The sequence below is a fragment of the Phalacrocorax carbo genome, chromosome Z, assembly GCF_963921805.1.
Source record: "Phalacrocorax carbo chromosome Z, bPhaCar2.1, whole genome shotgun sequence".
Taxonomy (NCBI): domain Eukaryota; kingdom Metazoa; phylum Chordata; class Aves; order Suliformes; family Phalacrocoracidae; genus Phalacrocorax; species Phalacrocorax carbo.
Window position 1 is genome coordinate 22,660,281 of NC_087548.1, and position 22,193 is coordinate 22,682,473.

At 40.3% G+C, this 22,193-nt stretch overlaps 1 protein-coding gene across 4 annotated transcripts in view; it reads right to left on the reverse strand.

Moving 5' to 3' along the window:
• The window catches only part of PDE4D (phosphodiesterase 4D), a 367,272-nt gene that overhangs the window by 41,469 nt on the left and 303,610 nt on the right, over window positions 1-22,193 (reverse strand). For 3 of the 4 annotated variants that reach the window (XM_064437862.1, XM_064437863.1, XM_064437867.1), the window contains exon 6: window positions 8,506-8,618. In XM_064437862.1, coding sequence (XP_064293932.1) covers window positions 8,506-8,618 — 113 coding nt within the window. Of the gene's footprint in view, window positions 1-8,505; window positions 8,619-16,254; window positions 16,488-22,193 lie in introns of those variants that run through there. The other variant, XM_064437865.1, reaches the window with a different exon arrangement.

Genomic DNA, 22,193 nt, shown 5'->3' on the forward strand with positions numbered 1-22,193 from the left:
CTACATCTTGGATCAACTTCTAATGACATACGCTCTATTTAAAAAAAATAAATGAGTACAGGACATATCCATCCATAATACACTTAATTCTATCTATGGTAAGTCGCCTAAAACATGGAAAGTTTTGGCAGATGATGCCAAAACCCCTACTAACGTAACCGAAACAGAACAGTTTCTTAGTGCAGTTTCTTTATGAGGCAGAGGCTGAATTGACGTTTCAGCAAATGCCACATTCATTGTACCAAAACTTTAGACAACAAAAAATGTATTTCAGAGAAAAAAAAAAAAAACAGGAAAAAAAAACAAACCAATGGCCACTGCTCTCCAAAATGTTTCACACCTTACAGTCTAACCTTGACTACAGCAGCATGCTATTATGAACACAATGCAAGAGCTCTCGGCTCAAGGAGCCACAAATATTTAGATACTTATCATGCCTTTTAGTAGCCATTAATTCCACCTTTATTATTAAGCAAAAAGTTATGAAGTACTCATGTCCATGAAGCCTTTTCAAATTAAAACCTTTGGGGAAAAAAAAACCCAGTATTTTTTGTAAATGCCACAAAAAAAACATATTGATGTTTGCATTTTAACTCTAATTCAACTGCTGGAAAAGCTTCATAATTTTCAAATCCTCTGTTACAGTGGTTGAAAGTAAAGTTATTTTCCCACATCAAGTCCTAGTTATTTACTCAGTAACATTTTGTCTATATTATTCTGTGCCATTACACTAAGAGGAAAGAATCTTTCGTACTGTCATTTTTCCTATAATTAAAAAGGCTACAGAAAGGACTGTTTGTGTGCTGGTATGGACCATTTGCCTATATTTATGGAAAAAAATTATCAAGTTTTTTGTGACTGGAAAGCTATGCAATCCTAGAAGCAGCTAAAAAGCTGACAAGTGTTAAATCATAGCAACCCTCAGAGAGGCACTATTCCTCTTATGTAGCTCTCACGTCACAGACTTTTTAAGAAGCATTAATTGGAAGATGCAGAAACCGATTAGTTTTTTCTAAAATTTAACATACAGACTGATCTGACAGGTTTTGGAGCCTTGAAACGCCCGTGTTATTTGTATCGACCATGATGTGGCAACTCTAGGCTCCTTCCCACTGGCGTGGAATGGGATAGCCTGTCTGGTGTCCCTCCGTTTGAGAAGTGCCCCGACCACTGGAAGGGGCTCATCCCACCACCCAGTTAAGATGTTTCCAAGTCACAAATACCTGCTCATCACGGCCCAGGGAGGCGAACACTTGCCCCTGCATAGCCACACAAGGAGAAGGGGCTGCTCACAACTCAGACACCTTGAGCCTCACCCACCACATTTCCTTCTTTCTCAACAACAGACCTCCAGCTCTGTCGTGCCACCAACGGCCCCACTTACTATCTCTGCAGAAGAAGGGGACGTTTCACGATTCTTCTCATTTGAAATCAACCCAACAGTTCCTATGGAAGCAGCACACGTTTGCACAGAAGAGATGCAGCCAATGCCAAACTGGCACCACTACTCCATCCACTCATTTCTGAGAAGATGGAAGTGTTCATAAATGGTAAGGAGGGGTTGGTGCAAGCTGTCTGCATGAGAGCAACTTTCACCTGTTAGCTCACTGCAGCAAGTCCTTGCACAGTATAGCCAGCAAAGTGCTATCTCCTTGTTTTATATATATATGAAAAATAATTAATATACATACACACACACACCCCCGCACTCATCACTGTGGTTACCCAAGGGGAAGTCTGCTGTTTTCCAGAAGCATGAGTAGTCTTACATGGGAGCAAGTAAGGTTGTGCACAGGGAACTGCACTCCTGCCCAGAGGTTTTAAAATCCTTTTGGGCTAGCTTCAGTGCGTGGAAAGGGAGGAGTGTGCCTGTGAAGGTAGTCCTTCCTTATCTCCACAGTCCTCTTCCTTTTCTCTTGTTATGAAGCACAACAAAATTGGGGAACCCACACAAATATGCATTAACTCAAATTCATGCTCACCACTTTATTAGTATCCCTTTACCACTGTACTAACCAAAATCCTTGATGAATAAAAAATTTCCTGATGCTGCACCCAACAAGCTTTTTCTTGCTAACAGCTGCTCCTTAATTGTAATCTTCATCAGAAGCAGCACTCTAAAGAGCTACCCAGCCCTTGGATTTTCCTAGGAAGATCTGGGAGCATAAGAACCAATTAAACTATCATGTCAGCCAGCCAAGTGCAACGACATTGCCAGATATTATATAAGAAGACTGTCACACAACAAACTCCATCAAGCTTTTCATCTGGATATCCATGCTTTTAAATCCGAGAAGCAAAACCGAGATGCTGCCCGATCTGCAACAATTTAGTCATGACAATAACAAATTTCTTTTCTACTGTTACATTTCCAGCACATATTTTTCATGTGCAATAAATGCTGAAACTCAAGAGAATGACAGATGTTTAAATCCTCTTAAATGGATATGACAACATTATCCTGCCCCTTAATTGGAAACAGGTCACTCTAATCGGTGGCTATGAAGAAGAGGATACAATTTTACTCTAGCTGAACTTCCACAATTGGAAAAAGTACTGCAAAAAATTATGTTCCTACGTATGAAATCTAATTTCTGACGACAAGCTCCTAACCATGTGACGAACCCGTCCCTAAAGTTGGCAGCAAGAATTCAAAAGACAATGCTAAAAACTAGTCTGCTAATAAAAAACTGAGTCAGTGGCATGATCGATGTTTACTAGTTCTAGACTCAGCCTGTCTAGGCTCCTCCAAGATTACCGACCACCACAGCACTTAAGCTTTTTCCATAGAATAAGGCAAAGATAAAACGGATGAATGGACCAAGTCAGGAGTCACAGTCTGTTGTCAGCTCCATATATTCTGGACATGGGGAAACCCAGAGACCTGCTGTCAGCCTGCAGGAACACGCTGCTCCTTCTCCATCCACGGCCAGTGCCTGTGAAGAGCTGCCAAGAGGCACCTTCTGGCCCCACTCATCTCGTCCCAGCAAGGGTCACGCAGGAATGCAGGCAGTGCATTCCTCCCCTGCCCCGGGAAAACCCAGCAGAGGTGAAAGAGCACTTCTGTTTGAAGCATGTTAGGGAATTTATACATAGTCCGTTATTTGAACTAAGTAATTAGTTTAGCCTCACTCTTTCCCTGGATACTACGTTGGTCAGCTCCCGCTTGCCTGTGTGAGCCTTTTAGTACTGTAAGGGAGGAAAGGAAAAATACTTTTTAGCAGCAGGAAAATGTGATTATAAAACAGCTCAAGTTGGCAGGGTACTTCAGGAGGGAATATAAAAAAAAGTAACTAAACAGATTTGAAGTTGTCTTTGTTTCCTTCAAGTGTAATTTTACTTTACACTAAACACTTACAGGTAGGTAATCTTTTTTTTTTTTTAAACAAAGTATCATTAAGATTATTGTTTGAGCACAGGTAATGGGTGACAAGTACAGGACCATAAACATAAACCAAAATCCCACTAACATTTGCACCAAGTGTTATGTTAGTGTAGTCTTTGGAAGTTAGTTGCTTGGTAACATTGATGCTTTGGGCATCTTCAAGTCACTCAGAAATGTCAGGGTTTTTTAATAGTAACTAGCACTACTAACTGTCTGTAAGTAGAATTCACCTCTAATCTGTGAGCATTTGCACAGCCTGGTATACAAGTTGGACAACTATAAGATAGTTTATACTTAAGAAGTAGTTTCATAGTTAACATGGTCAAACTAAATGAAACCTAAATCTTCTTAGCTTTGATACATAAAAAAGCTTCCTGGAGAAAAGGCATTCATGTAGTTTACAGTGCGAAAGAAATACCCAATGAATGACCTTTTCCAAACTTTTATTTGTATCAGCAAACCCTGCAAAAAATGCCATCTGTGGTAAACTTAAAACTGAAACAGTAGCACATAAATTGAAACTTTTTCCATGTCTAAATTCAGATACTCAGACACACAAAAGCAACACACTAGAGATGTTTGCAAAATCATGATTACAGAAGTGAAAATATACTTTTGCGTATCAGTTTCATTATAAGTAACCTTCCACATTTGACTAATCTACATTTAATGCTGTCTAGCAGAAAGTGGTTGCTACATCTTTATTATTGGCATTCTTCATTTATTTATTGCCTATCACAGAATAGCTGTCAGACCCAGAATCAGGGACTTAAGCTAGGTACCAAACACTGGAAGAAGATAAGTCTTCTCCCAGAGAACTTAAAATCTATTAATTTTTGCTTTAATCTTGTTTGACAGAAAAGGAAGAGGGGATTATTCATTAAAAAAAAAGAAAGAGCAAATGATTAAACAAATTTAAAAAACGCCATCACTCTGCTATCTGGAAATTTTAAAAAGATCATTTGCTCATCCAAGTGTATCAAAGCATACCTCTGTCTAAAGTTAGAAGTCACAATCAGCAAGCTAGTACACACCTAAAAACTATGTTTTTCAACACAGATATTACTCACAATTCGGTTTAGCAGAAACTGATAGGGGTCAGCACCTCTGGAAATCAGAGCATTTAAATACAGGCATCTAATTATGCCTTGGGATCCTATCTTTAGTGGCCCAAATTGGTAAACTATTTGCTAAAATGAATTTATTTCTGTCCAAGTAAGCATCATGCAGAAAAGTACAACAGAGCCACAGTCCACTGACATTAGCCAATATTAACAGTACATCATACAGAAAATCTGAAATAGGTCTCCAAAAATTTAAGACACTTCAGTTAATTTTCCAAATTTAAGGTGCTTCTTGTTTGTTTTCTAGTTTCAGAGCCGTTCAAGACTTTACAGGGTTTCTGCAGGAGTATGAGAAACTTCCTGTGCTTATAAAAAGAACCCAGGATTCTCTTGTTTAGTACCCAGTTCCAGAAGATGGTAGCTTAAGAAAACACCAAAGTACTTTAAGAATCATAACAACATAATGACAACTGGTAATACTTTTAAATACTATGTGCTTTTGAAATCAGATTTATTTACGAACTACACCTATGGATGCATCAGAGACCTATCCTTCAGTTACTTCATGTGCAATGCCTCCAGGCACTTGGAAATTTGCTTATCACAAGGATGGCTGGGAAATGGGACGTCACCTGGATATTACAGTCAACCTGGTGTAACCTTGGCAGCCAACCATCATGGCTGGCTTCCGACAGAACTGACCTAGAGCATGTTCTCAAAGTTTTTCGAGTGACACTTACTGCCACAACATGCCAGGGCTCATCTGGAGCTTGTGGAGGGCACCCCGTGCCTACTGCTTCAAGCAGTTTTAAGCAAGGAAAAGAAGGATCTTTCCATGTGTCTGCGTCATCCCACTTTCAGTCATCCAAAGCTGTGAGCTGGCACGCCATAGACTACTGCTAATTGAGCATGAGTGGCACATAAACAAAATAAATACCCTTGGACTGGGATACGCTAATGCGAGTCCTATGCAGGCATTAGAGACAGTAAGGGGATTCCACTCAGACGCATGCAATCGATGGTTCAGACTGCCAACTCACTGCACTGAGAGGGACTGGAGATAACACTCACTCCCTGACATACTTCAGTCATTCAGGACAAACAATAGTCTTTCTTCCCTGGTCTTTTTTTTCCACCTGCTGATATGGCAGCCTTTGCATGAGTAAAAGCTCTTACGTGGTGGAGAGCTCAGCTCTTATGCCACCCATTATGCCTCACACATGCTTACATACGAAAAGAAAACTAACACTGATAAAAATGCTGTTATATGCAAAAAAGGGGGCGGGGAGGGGGATAGATAAGGGAAGTAGCTGAGAGTCTGGGAAAAAACCCAATCCATCAATCTTGCAGAATAGCTCTTAACGAATCCCAGAGAAAGGGAAAGAGGAAAAGATGGTGAGACACCATGTTCTGTACCAACAACATTCCTTCTCCTGATTTTCTTATCTGATTTAAAGGACTCACTCTTGGGATAGAGAACTGGATACTCTTGCATATTCACTGCTATACTGAAGTCTATGTCCTTAGCCTGGAGGAAAGTTATTCTACTTCAGTTTCTCCTTAAACTAAAATAGTATAATTTACCTATATGCCTCACAGAGATGTCGCAGTTTGCAGTTATATTACAACAGGAGGTGCCGTATAAATGCCGGTTCCGTTTTAATAATCAAGAATAAAGTGATCCTTTAGAACAACCTGCTACACACCCAAAATTAAAATCCTCCTGCATTAAATTTTCTCACATTTTTATATGAGCTTGCTGGTTTATATTCAAGATAGTTAGTGTAACGGTTAATTTCTTAAAAAAACCAAACCAAAACAAACACTTGAAAGATGCTACAGATTTCTATATAAAGGGGGCAGATCTCCCCAGGAAAGGAGAAAAAGTTTACCTTAAGAATTGAGTATGACCCACGACACCAAACAGCAGCTATTCCTTCCCAGTATAGTAATACCAGGCTCTTCCTAAATACTGCAGCATGAAACAGTAAGTAGCAATAAAGTGCTTTAGACATGTACATCCATATTTGTTGGCTCAAGCAGACTGAGGCAATACATTACTGCAATATAAACACTCCAGTTTTGATGTAAAGCTTGGCATCATTCTTAGGGGCCTTCAGATTAACTATAACAACTAGGTTTACTGTGTGCCCTGCTTTGATCCCTTGTCTACCTGATCTTACACTGGAAACAAGAAGATTAAAACTTTTTTCTCAATCACATTTTGCTTTTCATTTGAATAAACATGTGTGAAGAATGTTTATCCTGTAATCTATGCCAAACAATTATTTAACTAGTTCAAACAAAATACAAACATAGTATCAGATGTAGCACCTTTGTGTTTACTTAAAGATGTAAAGCAGTTCTCATGTCTTATTTTAAAAACAAATGCTTTTTAGGTAAAAATCTGAATATTCTTGGCAAAACTTAAAGATGCATTGATTTACAATTAGTTTTATCTTATTTTAAAAGCAGCTTGTCCTCTTTGTTCATAAAATATACTGCATACCTTTCCGTTTTAGGGACGTAATAAATAAATACTTGAAGAATGGCCAGGGTCTTGTGAAACAGTGGCTATACAGATGTCACAAACTGGGGAACCGATAGGTGTTCCAACGTGTTACCAAGGAAAGATCACGCCCTATGTCTTGGTCTGATCTTATTCCCTCTGAAAACAACATCAATGGATTCAGACAGTGCTAAAACAGACCCTGAAACTCTTCGCTTGTAACTTGCCAGTAGGTGTGCAATACACCCTGAATAATAAGACCTTTCAACTTGCAATAAAAGATGAAAACATAGTTCTGAGAATAGGGCAATGCCAGGCAGATAACTCTTCAAACGGAGATTCAGTTCCTGCTAAAAGTCTCCAACAACAAGAAAAGCACAAGGGATACTATGGGACTAAACTGCACCAGAGTGCAAACACCTCACATCTTACACGCAGCCCAAGTTGAACAAGGACTTGAAAAGAGTCAATAAGAAACAGTAGGTATTTGGCAGTCAAAGCAAGGCAGCAGAATTTTAAAAAAGCACAAGCTGAGTCAAAACCACTTATTTTCTGCCTAAAAAAAAAAAAAACCCTAGCCGCAACTAAAATACTTAAAAGGTGCGAAAATAAAGATCATCAGCTGCTTTTGCAGACATGAAAGGCAAAACAAGCCTATTTATTTAATTAAAACATGGAGCTCCCCAAATACTCAGAATATGAGTTGATGACGAACACAAATTCTGAAGCAAGACTGCAGGCTTATTAACTCGGCTTTAAAAATCAACTCTGGAAATGTAACTACATGTTGCCTGCTAACCCAAATCACGAAGGAAAGTGTACTTATGGATGGAGCACATGGAAACCCTATTTCAAACTGCAAAACAAACACAAGCACAAACCATATACCATCACACGGTCCCCAGCTAACGCGCATCCTCAGCTCCCAGGGAGGGAAGGGCGGGCGCACTCCCCTCTCAGGAACAAGCCTCTGGAGCGAGGTGTCTCCCGTGACTACTGCGATGGCACCCCGGTTCTGAGCGAGAACTTCCGTCACAAACCGTGTTATGAGAGCTATTAAATGCGTTACTATTTACAAATCGAATGCAGCCTTGAGCTCCTCTAGGCGCAAGAGCTACCTTTGTTGCCTTTCCATGCTACTTTCTACCTCATTTTCTAAGGAAAGTCCCTAGTTCAGAATGGGATGCTGCAAGAAGCAAGAGCACCTGGAGGGATTATCGCCAGCAGCTAAAACCCATCTCTTTGTGTTTTAAGATTGAGACACACAGGGAAACAGCGCAGCCTTCCAAGACCTGCATCACTTTTACAGCTTCTCCTGAAATTTAAAAAAACTTGCGTTTCCACCACAACAAAAGCCTCTTTCCCTGCAGCCGGGCGCCCAAAGGAGGCTGCGCGTCCCGCCGCAGGTCTCTCAGCCCGGGGCTCTCCCCGCAGCGGCCCCCCCCACGCCGGCCCGGGGCAGCGCGACCCACCGCGGGGTGCGGCGGCCGCCCCCCGCCGCCCACCCGCGGGGAGGAGAGGAGCGAGGCGGGGCGGCGGGCTCCTACCTTGTTCGAGGCCATTTCGCTGACGGAGTGCCGGGTCTGCAGGGTCTCCAGCTGGTCCAGGCACCAGTCCAGCTCCTCCAGGGTCTCGCTGGCCAGTTTCTGGTAGGCCTCCTCTGCGAAGAGACAGGGAAAGGCGTACTCAGTTCGCAGGCGTTTCACAGGGCTAACGGCGAGCTCCAGCGGGCCCATCCTCCGCTGCCCAGTGCCCACACATGAGCGCTGCTCCCTCATATTGCCAGCCCGGGGCAGCGGGCAGGGCAGCGCGGCGCTTCACCTCCGCCGGGCCGCGCTCCTTTTCGGAGGCAGCGGCTCGGCGACCGGCGGCAGAAACTTCCCGCCGGCCGGGCTCGCCGCCCGCCCCGGCCCCGCCTTCCCGCCCGGCGGCCGCCGCCCCCCGCCCCGCTGGCAGGGCCGAGCTCGGCGGGCCGGAGCGGCCCCGCGGCGGCGGGAGGCCGGGCGTGCGGCGGCGGGGCGGCGCGGGCGGGGGTGAATCAGCGCGGCCGCCGCTGCGGGCACCGCGCTTCCTGTTTTCGCAGCTCTGCCGGCGGCGGCAGGGGCACGGGCGGGTGGCGGGGACCCGCCGCCTCTCACCCAGCGGTGCCACCGCACCCCCACCCCACCCCCACCCCACCCCCGCACAAGCGCCGGGGGGAGCCCCGCAAACCCCGGCGCGGAGCCGGCCCCGCCGCCGGCGGCCGTCCCCCCGTTCCCCTCCCTACCCACAGCGGGTACCATGAGAATTAAGTGGTTAACGTTTGTAAAGTGCGGGGAAGATGTAAAACACGTGTAAGTGCCCGAGATAATGACGGCCTGCCGGAGCGCTGGCTTTTAAAGGAGTGTTCAAATAACTGCAGTAGCATTTGCGCGGAAAGTCATGGTTTAACCAAAACTGCTACATGTCACATCGGCACCAGCTGTCTTTAACACTTCCAGAAGTTTCACTAACAGAGGCAGGCATTCCCTTCTTAACTAACTCTCCAACAGCAAGGGATCTGTGGGTATGCAAATAATTTCAGAAAAATAATCCCATGTCTAGGGTGCGAGCCCCACCTACAAAGCCTTCCGGGTCTTTGTTTGGTTTTGTTTTTTTTTTTTTCTGATGTAGGTCAGAAGAGGATAATGCTTTTCCACACTGAACTCGGAGCTGAGTGAATTTTAGCCCAAGCACACCGTCTTGCAAGGTGTGTAACTGAACTCCAAGGTAGAGAAATCTTAGTGCAGTGGGCTTGTTATTGCCTTCTAAAACATCTCTCTTACCTTGTTTCACATCAAGTTAACCTTATTTTCAAAATGCCAGACAAGCCAAAAATCAGGCAAACAAATTACCTAAAACTCCTTTGTAAATAAAACACCCTGGCATGGGCTACTGCCAAATAGCTCAGTGCATTACTGTTCAACATCAAGGATGCTAGATTCGAATCTTTCTACATTTCAGAGCTCACATGCTCAAAAACTTTGGCTTCTTTCACAGCTGTTAAACTTTGCATACTTGTGGCTACCACAGAAACAGTGCACAATTTTGAATAATGACCATTTACCTCTGGAAAAGGCAATGCTTGAAGTAGTAGCCTGGATTGAGATTAACTGGCAGAACCATTTAAAAAAAAAATTTGCATTGCCTGCCTATATCATGATTAACCTGCCACTTCAGCAAACACAACACTAACCTGTACTCAACAAAAAACATCCCCATTGAATTGTAAACACTGTCTTTCACATGTGTCATCCTTACTATAAATGCTAGCTGATCTAAAAGAATTCCCCTGGCAAACAAAGTAAGGATTTTCCAGCCTGTTTATCCATCAAATGAGAATCTGTGACATTCGGCAACACGGCAGACATCACAGCTCACTAGTTTTGAACATGACTGGTTTACTGACCTCACAGTGTAGATTTCATCAAGACCAGTACTGAAAATAGAAATAACTTTCTAATAAGTTTGTAAGTGTACTGTGTTAAATGCTTTTGATGAAGTGGAGATGCAGTTAATGTATGCATAGTTATCTGATAACCTTATAGAATGATATCACTGAGGATAAAATGCATGATGAAGTGAGGTAAAACAAATCTGTATGACGTTATTTTGTTGTTAGCCTGCAGCCTTTCCTCCAGCAGTTCTTAAAAATTAGATATTGTGAAAGCTTTTTTTCCCACAAGTAATCATCATCCTTTCTAATACTTAAGAGTAAGAGGGTAAGGTTTTTCCAAGAAGTATGAAAACAACAAAATAAACTTGAGGGATACCATATTTAGGTAAAAGTAATAAGATGCTCAGTTTGTTATTTATTTTAAAACTTATTTTTCTTGTTACCCATGTAGCAATAATATACATTACCAACAGCACCTTACATTCAGGAATCTTTTATCTACTACCCACCTTCCCAGTATATCTCAAAGCGTATTAGAAACCAGAATCCATCACTCACAAGGAAGTCCCACCATCCTTAGGATGTGTCTCACGATCTCTCGCTTCCAACTCCCACACTGCAAGAGTCTGTGGCTGCTGCAGGGACCCGACTGACCACTCAGACTAAGTAACTACTGATGGCCAATGCTAGGCTAAAGACTTACTGGACTCAGCACCTGCTGCCAGCTCTCAGAGCTGTCAGGCCAGCCCCAATAGCTTAAATGGAAATAAAAGAGTTTCTAACTGGTGACAAAGTACCCATCAAACAAGCACGCCCGCTTTGTTCCCGCAGTTCTGAAGGGCAGAACAACCATAGGAAAGCTTTTTTCTGAACAGTACTGAAGCTCTAAATTTGGCCCACACTTTTGTTGTTACACAATGTGGTGGAAAATGTTGTCGAGGTTAACAGCTTTTCAAGTATAACACCCTGTCACCACTAAGCTAAGAATAAAAAAAATAATTATCAGCCTTGCAGCTTTGACAGTCTCACAACACTGTGTCTGACCTCTGCATTACCTCTAAGGTAGCACCCTGTAATTATTCCCAGCCGGGACTGAGATACTAATCAGTTTTTTTGGTATAGGCACATGGTCAAACTTCCCCCCACTCCCCATGATGATGAAGTTCTACAACAGATTAACTTCTGTAAATGCGAGGTTTTTGAAATTTCAAAGCTGCTCTTTAATTCTCATTAGGCTTTAATGAGAGAGAGAAATACAGTTTAGCACCAGTTGCTTTAACAATTTGCATGTTATTCATATATCCTTTTAGAAAAAAGGAAGCAACAGCAAACATTCTCTTTACAGTTCACAGATCACTACAAACAATTCCACCACATGTAGCTTTTGGTACAGTACATAACAAAAACAAATTAAAGTCTAGCAGAAAGAAAAAGTTCCACCATAATCATTTGGCACTGCACACCTGTTTTTTTTTTTAAAAAGAATGTTCTGCTAGCTGTTTTTATAAAAGGCTTGATTCTTAGCACAGCTCATAATGCAACATCAGAGATACCTCTACTTGTATTCACACACTTCTTTGGGAACAACTTCTGTTCAAAAGTTTCAGAGGGGAAAATTACTATATGACAGTAATTAGGCAGTAATTAGTACCCACTTAATGGTTCATCATGATTTTCATATATGATATCCTACTATTCCCAGGCAACAAAAAGCAATACTACTTTTTCCTACTAGCGCTTAACTGTGTTTGTACTAACCTTCGCAGTACTTTAAGGAGCTTCAGTACAGCAGAAGGAAAAGCTAAGTGCTGATTCTTCATTGTTGTCTGATCAGTTGAGACTGTCTAAGTGATGCAAAGAGGCTGAAGAGTTGACTCAGCAAGCGCAAAGCCAAGGGCTTTGACCACAGTGTTGCCTTAAAATGGAAGTGTCTTGGAGGTAAGAGACAAATTCACCACCAAGCAGTGGTGTGATCCAGATAGGCTCAGCATGTGTATTTCCTTTTGGGGGCGCAGGCAGCTGGAAGAAGCCGTGGAAACCTCCAGGCTACTCTAAATGAAGATGAGTTGAAGATCTAGGGTAAGACTCAGGCCCTGGGCATCTTCCCTGGATTTTCTGTCTTTTTGCTCTTCTACCTGGTGTATGCTTGAAGTTTGGAGCAACAGAATTGCTGGGCCAAGAGTTTCAGTTTCTCTTACTATTACAGCTTTTCAGAAAAATCCTCTGTGGTTCAAACTAAGAATTTTTCTGTAAATGAGGATGTTTGTACTTACAGCCTTAACTGATGGCCTATATATTGAAGTCACTGACATTTTAGTCAATGTTGGCAGCTTCTATTAAACATCGCCATATTAACACTGATTCAGAATAGAAATAGCATCCGTTTACTTAGTCACCCATTTTGTAACTGAAAAAATAAATTCATCTTGTTTTTAGGTTTTACTGAGAAAATTGTAAATTTTGTGACTTAAGAGGCTATCTTTGTCGAGTGTTCATATGTCTTACTGTGGATAAAATGTTATTATGAAAGATATTTTTGTTTAACATCTAGAAATTTGCAGACATCCCTCCACAATCACAAGTAAAACAAAATACTCTCGATCACATTTTGGAGTGCACATTTGGGAATACAACTCAGCTGCAGCAGATTTCTGAGAAACTGTTTTGATGGTCCCACTCTGAACACTCACTTTCTTCCCTGCCAGGAATCTCTCCAAGTTTCCACTCTAGTGAAGAAAAATCTTTTGTACTGGTTAGTAGCCTTATGCGTAGACGGACTGCGTCCAAATGACCAGGACTAGTCTTCTTTCATGATGTGATGATCTCAACGTCGGGACTCCCCCAACGTACTGCTTTATACAATGCTAGAAGTGCTAGCCTTAGCCTACGGAAACTGCCTTATCTCCTTGAACAGACAATGTGGTAACCTCCAGGAAACAATAGGAGCAAAATGATAATCCATTTATATAATAAAAAAGGACCATATAAAGAAATACATGGATAAAACACACATTAAATGAGGATCTAGGAATTTTTCCTAGAATCTAGGGGGTTTTCCCCCAATATTTTTTCTTTCTCTCATGATCTCAGGGAAATCCACATATGCTATATAACAATCTCTCCTGCCCTAAAACAGTATTTCTAGGGCAAAGGTAGGAAGAACATGTGTTTATATTCTTACAAAACCAGGTAACAGGAAGGCTGCAGATATCTACGAAGTTGTTATTGGGCTCCTGGAATAGGCCTATTATAGTTAGTTCAAAGTAAATAAGGCACTTCTGACTCTTACAGAAAAATTGTATCATTAGGCTCTCAGTTCAATTTCACTGTGTGGGGATGGGGATGTTACTTGTGCCAGCTTCCTGTTTTTTTCTGTTAAACATTTGGTCTACTTCTTGGAAAAAGTTTTGGAACGAAGTTACTCATACTGATATAATTTGTTCTAAAGTCTAGAAGAATTTCTGTATTAAGTATTTGCAAATTCATCCTAAGAAAGTCCTGTGATGTCAGAGTAGTACAGCAGACTAGCAGGAAGGTATCTTTCATTGAAGCCAAACAGGAAAACATCCAGTACATACAGCATACTTAAATAATTTACTGCTTTAATGACAGAGCACATCAAAATGTTTGCAATGTGAATGTTTAAATCCACTCTTTGCTCTTATAAAATATCCAGCAAAGCCGAATGAACATTCTTCTGTAACCACTCCTCCCTACCAAGTGTTCCTTTCCCGTCTGACCTCTTTGGCAAAGCACTAATGCATTCCTTACCCCACTGTCTCTAGGAATCTGACAGAAGGACCACTGTCACTCACTCATTGGTGAAAAGAAGTAAGCCCTTGAATCAAGTAATCAACCTTGCTCAAAATGAAGAAAAAGAGGAAAGCTCTTGATTTTCAAGTAGCAAAATGTCTTTTGCATGCATTTTTATTGCTTTCTCTCCATGAACAAACTGCATTTTGAGAAGAGGTCTGTTTCTTTTTTAAATCTCTTTTTTCCCAACTGTTTTGTGTTGATTCAGCACTCTGAGGCTTGTGGGCAAGCAGTTCAGTAATGGATTCATTGCTCAAGCTGCTTTCTTTTCATACTTCTTGTACCATACAAAAAATATTTTTTCTAGGTGAGAGGATTTATCCTCAAGATCAGTTTCCCCTGAAGCTGTAAAACGGTTTGTTGCTGAGGAGTATATTGCTGTTGATTCTACATAATGAGAGAAGTGAGAGATTTTTTAAAGTAGAACAAAATTAGAGACAATGGGCACAAACTGAAACACAGGAGGTTCCCTCTGAACACCAGGAAACACTTTCTTTACTGCAAGGGTGACCAAGCACTGGCACAGGTTGTCCTGAGAGGTTGTGGAGTCTCCATGCTTGGAGATCTTCAAAAGCCCTCTGGACACGGTCCTGGGCAACTGGCTGTAGGTGGCCCTGCTTGAATAGGGGGATTGGACCAGATGACCTCCAGAGATCCCTTCCAGTCTCAACCATTCTGTGAGGCGGTGATTAAATTAGCAATTGAAAAAATAAAAAGTGGCATTTTGGCAAAAAGTGGGTGGTTCAGATAGCCAAATAGCTGTTATGTTTGCTGTTCTGTAATAGTCTCTGACCCTAGTAGAAGTGATCAAAGGATACTACATTGTCCCCATCGGGATTTTGCTGAAGAGCTCAACTCATATATATTATTCTGGGCATTAAAATGAAAAGAAGGAATACAAATCATTAAATTGATATGTGTAAAACTTCACTGTTAAAAAGATCTAATGATTTTGTTTTCCTACTTTCTTAGGACATATGATCAGAACACAAAGCAATAGCTCAAGTTTCTGTCAAAAAATGATACAAGCCCATTAGAAACTATCAACTTCACTTTTAAGCAGATTACTGCTGTTTTTGTCTGAGATGTCCAAGACCCAGAAATTTTGTTCTGTCACAAAACCTTTATTACCAACTGGAACTTGTTTAGATCAAGCCGAAATACAAAAATTGGGAGCCCCATCTTTGGAAGAATTTCAGGATTCCTATTTGTTTTTGAGAGTTCCTCAAAAACTTTACAAATATGTATTCAGAAAACACTGCAGAATAAAATAAAAATAAAGATATCTGTTAAGTACCAGGACTAACAACGTCTGTTTCCCTAAGCATTTGTGTCTCCTGGTTGATTTAACTTCTAACTTCACAACATCCAATGGTGTAGCCTGAGCTCACACTATATTAAAAAGTTATAAATGCCAAAGTTTAGGAAAAAGCTTCAGCTGTTCTTTGCCAAAGAAACCTCAATAGAATTCCTGGTGTCTGATAAAATGGGAAAGCTGAATGAAAGCTTTCCAAGAGTTGAGGCATTCATATTGGCTCTTCTCCATCTAGATCCTCTGGTGTCTAACAAGAAATGTGCTCAAACTGCACGTTTTTTTCTTAAGAGACAGTGTTAATAGGCTCGTCTATAAAGTTGCCCATTTTTACATAGTTTATATTTAATAAATTTCATAAATCACTACCTCACTATCAGGCTTGGCTAAGAGTGGTCAATAATTTCAAAAGTTCATAGGTGACTGTTGGTAATACACAGCTGTTTCCTAAGGAAAGCATTCTAAAAATGTCCCAACTGTTTCAGGTAGTAATTCCATTTGAACCAGGTTTGCATTATATTGATAAGATCAACTAAATGAACTGATGGGAAGAGAAAGCAGCTGGAGAGAGTCTTTATCTCAAGGCCCTGGAGACTGCAGGAGAGAGGAAACCTCTCAGCCTTGCCCCAGCTGGGTAGCGGGAAGCCTGGTCTCTTTCCAACAAAGCAAAAGGAGAAATACAAGAACATGCAACCTCATTCATCTTCATTCCTGAAAGCAGATGAAAGGGCAATAGCGTGAATGAATTTTCCTCCTTCCCTTTTATGAAACTGTTCTTCCCTTCACACCTGATTAGCTGGGGTGTATTTACATGGCACAAATGGGCTACACTTTTGCACTCTTCCCTAAACTAAGAACACAAGGAACAAAAAACCAATGCTTTTAGCTTCAATATTGATTCAGTTTTAAATGCTTGCTTCTCAGGTCAAGTGATGTCTGAATCAGCCTTTGGGCTAGCAGCACACTCCGTATCACTGGACTCTTGTGCCCTATGAAAGATAACAGAAAAATGTGAAGTTCCTGTCTGAATGTATACTCTTGATGGATTATTCCCAGAGAGTATGTGCTGAATCAGAGCTTTACACTATAAAATCTGCAGATCATCTGCTGCACCTCCTGTAAAATTCCGAGCTTATCTCTGACACTGCTAAGAAGTGGATGATCTTTCTGCCTACAAATTATAACTCTAAGGAGGTGGATAAACTTAGTTTGGTTTTAGTAAGATAATTCTAACAGAACCTTTACTGTTACCATAAATATTTTTATTATCTCTTTTGTTTTAGTGTTGTTACTTATTAATATATTAAAAATGTTATTATAGTAGTGCCCAAGAGCCCCATTCAGGATTAGATCTCATTAAATAACAGAGGGTGCAAATACATAAAAATTGTGGGTCTTCTCTATTTTTTTAAGCACAATACTACTTCCTTTTTATGCTGATTTTAAGATAATACTGTTTCCACTGGTTTGGTTTAATTTTTGGCTTTTGTGGAGGAACACTAACACTCCTTTGGAAGTCAGATACACCTCACTATTAGTACACGTATGTCACAGATAAGAAACCTACAGTTTAAACTGAATGAACTGCGTTAGTCATACAATTTCTTTACACTGGACAATGAGTCAATCATTATTTCTGCTACACTTCTGTGTCATATTGCTTCAGGAAATTATCCCTGAGGCTACTAACCCTCGAGCTGACACTGTAAGTATCAGTCACTGTTTCTGTGGCTGTGAAAAGGCCAGGCTGGGAGACAGTTTGTTTTGGATGACAGGTAGGCAACGGACAAACGTCATCCAGCAAAACCACAAGACAGCTCAACCTGCTCCTCCATGCGTCAAGTTGAAAATTCGACAAACACTGTGTCAGTCTTTCCCTTACAGCAAATTTCAGCTCTTTCACAATATTCATTAACAGTTCATTTCCCTGAAACCCACAGAAGGATTTTTTTGCTTCATATTTTCTTTTAGAAGATCCATACCAAACGCTTGGCATTGATTTATGTGGTGTCACACTTCTTCATATTAACTGATGATCTGCCCATAATTTTTAGGTAGATGAAATAAAAGAGATCAAAAATAGGGTAAGAACAAAAATGTTCAGGTGAGATACGTTTCAGCAATGATTAATCAACCTTATTCTGGGGCTTCTTTTTTTGGGAAAGATTGCCCAGCATGTTCTTTTCTCCTCCCATGGATATAGATACAAATCAGAACTGATGGGAAACTTTTTTCCATCCCAGAAAACTTTTGAGATTTAAAAAACCCCAAAACATATATGTATTCTGTTCTACAGATGGGTAACACCAATTGGTTCAAAGCTGGGGCTTTTTTTTGCTGAAATGCAATAAAAGAAAATCTTACCCTAAAATGGCCTGATTATTATGCAACTGTCCTGGAACAGAGAGGGTTCAATATTTTTACTAGTTTCCCACATCCTGTGTAAGTGTCCTGCATGCAGCATTGTTGAGTATTTTTGAGGAGGATCTGTTGATTTTTTTTCTGCTCAAGTTCTTCTGGTATGGATAAATAATAAAAAGGAAGCTTGTCCCATCCTAGCACTGCAAATGATCAGTATCTCTGTGGTTCAACTCTTTACTTATTTATACAAAGTGGAGCAGCTCCAAAAGAAGATGCTGAGATGCACATCACAACTGCACTGTTTGAGATCCCTCCTCTTCGTCATTATCATGAGGATGGGGAGATACTTCAGGCTGGGAATGCCCTTGTATTGCTATTCTCCTAATACTCTCTAAGGGAGCAAGGAAGTTTTCCCCGGAGTACACTTCAATGATACTGGTACACTCCACAAAAGTCTTTGGGTTTTGAAAATTATTATTTTCTAGTGAAAAATAAAACTAAGATCCTTGAACCTTTGAAGATAATCATCTACATTTGGCAGTCAGTCTGGAATCTGAGCACAGGCAATTGCTATAGGTTTCATAGTGCTACCTGGGACTTGTGTAAATTTGCCCTGAGAATGAAGGAGCCTTAACAAGCTCACTAATGATTCCTCATCAGTGCTACAGAAGGAGACTTGGCACAGTAAAGAATCAAAAGCTTGTTTCTCAAAATGTTTGATTTTCTAACAGCAAGGAAGAGCACAGTGGAATAAAGATCTGTACTTTGTGACTCAATTCATCATTAAAAGCACATTATCCTTAATCCTAGGACATTTATCTATGCAAAGAGACCATTTCAACATGTTAACAGGTTCTCTTCCATTTTTTTTCTTTCCCCCTGAAAGATGAGGTTTGTTAATAATCTTTTAAGGTTATCTTTATGTTGTGGTGGGATGGGGGAGAGAATCAGAAGGGCAAAAGTAAGAAAACTTGAGGATTGAGATAAGAACAGTTTAAGAATTCAAAGTTATTATTAATAAAAATAATACAAAATATTACTATTGTAATGAAAAGGAAAACAGCAGGAGAGAGGGGGGGAAATCCAGGAAAAAAACGAGAGATGCAACTTCTCACCACCCGTTGACCAACGCCCAGCCAGTTCCTGAGCAGCGATCGCTGTGCCCCCCAGCCAACTGCCCTGTTAATATACTGAGCGTGATGTCATATGGTATGGGATATCCCTTTGGTCAGTTTGTATCAGCTGTCCTGGTTCTGCTCCCTCCCCTCCCGGCTTCATGTGCACCTGGCAGAGCATGGGAAGCTGAAAAGTCCTTGACCAGTATAAGCAGTACTTAGCAACAACTAAAACATCAGCGTGTTATCAACATTATTCTCATACTGAATCCAAAACACAGCACTGTACCCTCTACTAGGAGAAAAAAAAAATTAACTCTATCCCAGCCAAAACCAGGACACTTTACCAAGTGAGCTAGAGCTGTCCCAATTTCAAAATATAATTTCTGTAAGAATTTCTCATCTACATGGATTTCAAAGGAAATACTGGAATGTACCTAAAGAAACACAAATAACTGTGTTTTTCACTATGGATAATTTCTTCCTTTTTTGTGCACAAACCTGTAGCTGGACCCTATAGCTCTGTTCCAATATCCTACACAAGAACTGCACTGTCTGTTCTAGGATATAAAACCAAGCAAAATCCAGAGCTATGTGCAAAACCATTAAAGTTCTGCAGCTCAAGGTATGAATATGAAGGCAGCAGGAATATACAGACATTGCAATAGGAGAGTAATCAGTTGCCAGGCCTGGGAGATCTGGTAAAAGTAATGTCTGGGTTTTCTGCCAGCAGAGAGGGTTTAATCAAAGGAAATCTCCTCCATTACATGTTGTCAGAAAAAAACCAGGTTTTTCTAATTCAGATGTAGTCTGCATTTTTTTATTGTGTTCCACCTTCTACTAATAACCTCTCTAAACAGATATTTTGCCAATAATTACAAATATTTTCTCCCATTAGGAATTTAGAGGACAATTTCTAATTTTGTACATTTGTATAACAGCATTTACCAACATTTACTACAGCAAGCTTGACCTTAATAAACACTATTTCTTGTTAAAAGTAAAAAAAAAAATCATTGCCTGGGCCACAACACTGTGGACTTTTGTAGTTGCCAGAAGGTCCTTGACAGCAGTGCTGTGCAGCTCTCTGATTTTTTTAAAACAACTTGAAAGGGGGAATTATTACATTTCAAAAGGGGAGACCAAATTGCATTTCTTTTAAAATAAATAATAATAGTATGGAATCTAATAAAAACTTAAATGCAGTACCTTCCTTTAATGGTACAACAGTGGATTAACATACCGTATCTAAATTATATCCATTTACATTACACTCATTTTGCTGAACACTGACACACAACAGTAGTGGCATGGCATGTACAGTGCACTGCACAGCTGATAACAAAAAGCTATATAAATTATAGGACCTACCTGAAACTACAAAAGTGGTTTAGCCACATTTTTCCTGGCAAGCCAGCCATGTCTATGAGCACCAACTTTGTATCTTGACAAATATAATATTTTAAACTGCAAGCCATGTGACTGCCTACTAACTAGTGTAGCCTAAGGTTGATATAGAGGAAAGGACACCAACTCCTGATTTAGAAGCACCTTCTCCCACCGCATGTTCCTGAATGTACTGTTTCGGTGTGACCCAACGTGTCTCTATGTTTCCTTTGAGACCTGACAAGTTCAAAACTTCTGGTAAAATGGTTTTGTTCTGCTTGGCAAAACTTACTTAGTCATCAGTTAGAGCCAGTTTCAAAAGCACTGGTTGTTTCTTCATAGAATTTTAGCTAATTTTAAATTAGCTAGGTTTATGTGTGTAGTTTGATAAAGCAAGTGATGCTGTGCCCGGGCAAATCAGCACTGGCTTTTTGGTTGGGTTTTTATTTCCCAGAATCTATTTAGCAACCTTCCATGCTATGGAAAGTTCACTATGATATGGTGCTCATGTCACAGCAAGTTTTGCTACAAGTCAGTTTCTTTAAATCTTGCTAAGGAAGAAAATAAGTTTATAAAACAACAAGAAAAAGCCTCAAAAAAAGAGGCAGCACAGCACACAGTTCTCAAGAGTAAGTAATGTCAGTCATTCCTAACAGGTTCTCACAAACCTACATTTATTATACCTTTGTATTTTTGTATTTTGCAATTTTTGTTCTTAGTTTTAATTCACTAGCATTTTTGTATTTTTATATATGCATATACATATATATAATAAGTTTTTTCCATGCTAGTCATACTTTCATAGAACCCTATCACATGTGACAAACATTTTTATGCACCTGAGCATATCTGTCCTTCCAAAACCTGTATCAAATTACCTGGTGCTCAAACATGGACGATGGAGAAATGTCCTCTTTCATCTCAGCTCAAATCTTCTCAGTAATAGCTCCTTGCTATAAATTACTAATGTCACCACATTGCTGGTAGAAAAGGTTTATGACACCTAATATGCTTGAAACAAGAAGAGCTAAGCCAGTTCAAGCTGTTTTAATTGCTGATCTGAGATAAATGAGCTGATTTTGTCTGGAGCATATTAGAAAGCACACGCAGAAATTACTTCACTGAAAACAAATTTGGGCAGTGACTTTTAGCAGCCTGTAGTAGCTGCTGTGATGAGAACCTGAAAAAGGGCATCTGCCTACGGCTTTAAATGGTGATATTTCCCTAAAAGCTCAAAAAGAAAACAAAGTAAGACCTGTGGTGCTCCTTAGTTCTCAAGTCTCAAGACTTCAGCTTGAGCGCAACTATGCTTGTTGCTCTATTTATTCAACAGAAAAGTAGCTATTTCTCACAAGCTGACACAATGAACTTTGGTAGCTTTACTACAAAGTTGCTCCTGCAACCCCATAAAATATCTAATATATATACTTTATTGTACAGCTGTTTATTCAGGAACCATTAAAAACATTTTCTCTGTTGCATAATCCATCTACACTGATAGAACAATTCGTGATTACATCTGAGACTACACGAAAAGAGTTGACACCTTTTATCTTTTCACCAGAATTACCTTTAAAATTCAAAACAATTTTTATTTCACAAACGATCTCTACAATCCAGAAAAAAAAAATATAAAAACAAGGAAATTAAACTTTCTGAGAACTCATCTATATACCAGACTATTGGCTACATGCATGGACACATACTGCATTAGTATAAATGAGTGGAAGCAATTCACAAAATAATTGTGGTTTTCAATTTCTTTCTACATTTAAATCTTTTGGCCAACCTCAACCAAACCTAGCAGAGGTGTATAGATTTCAAGCATACTAG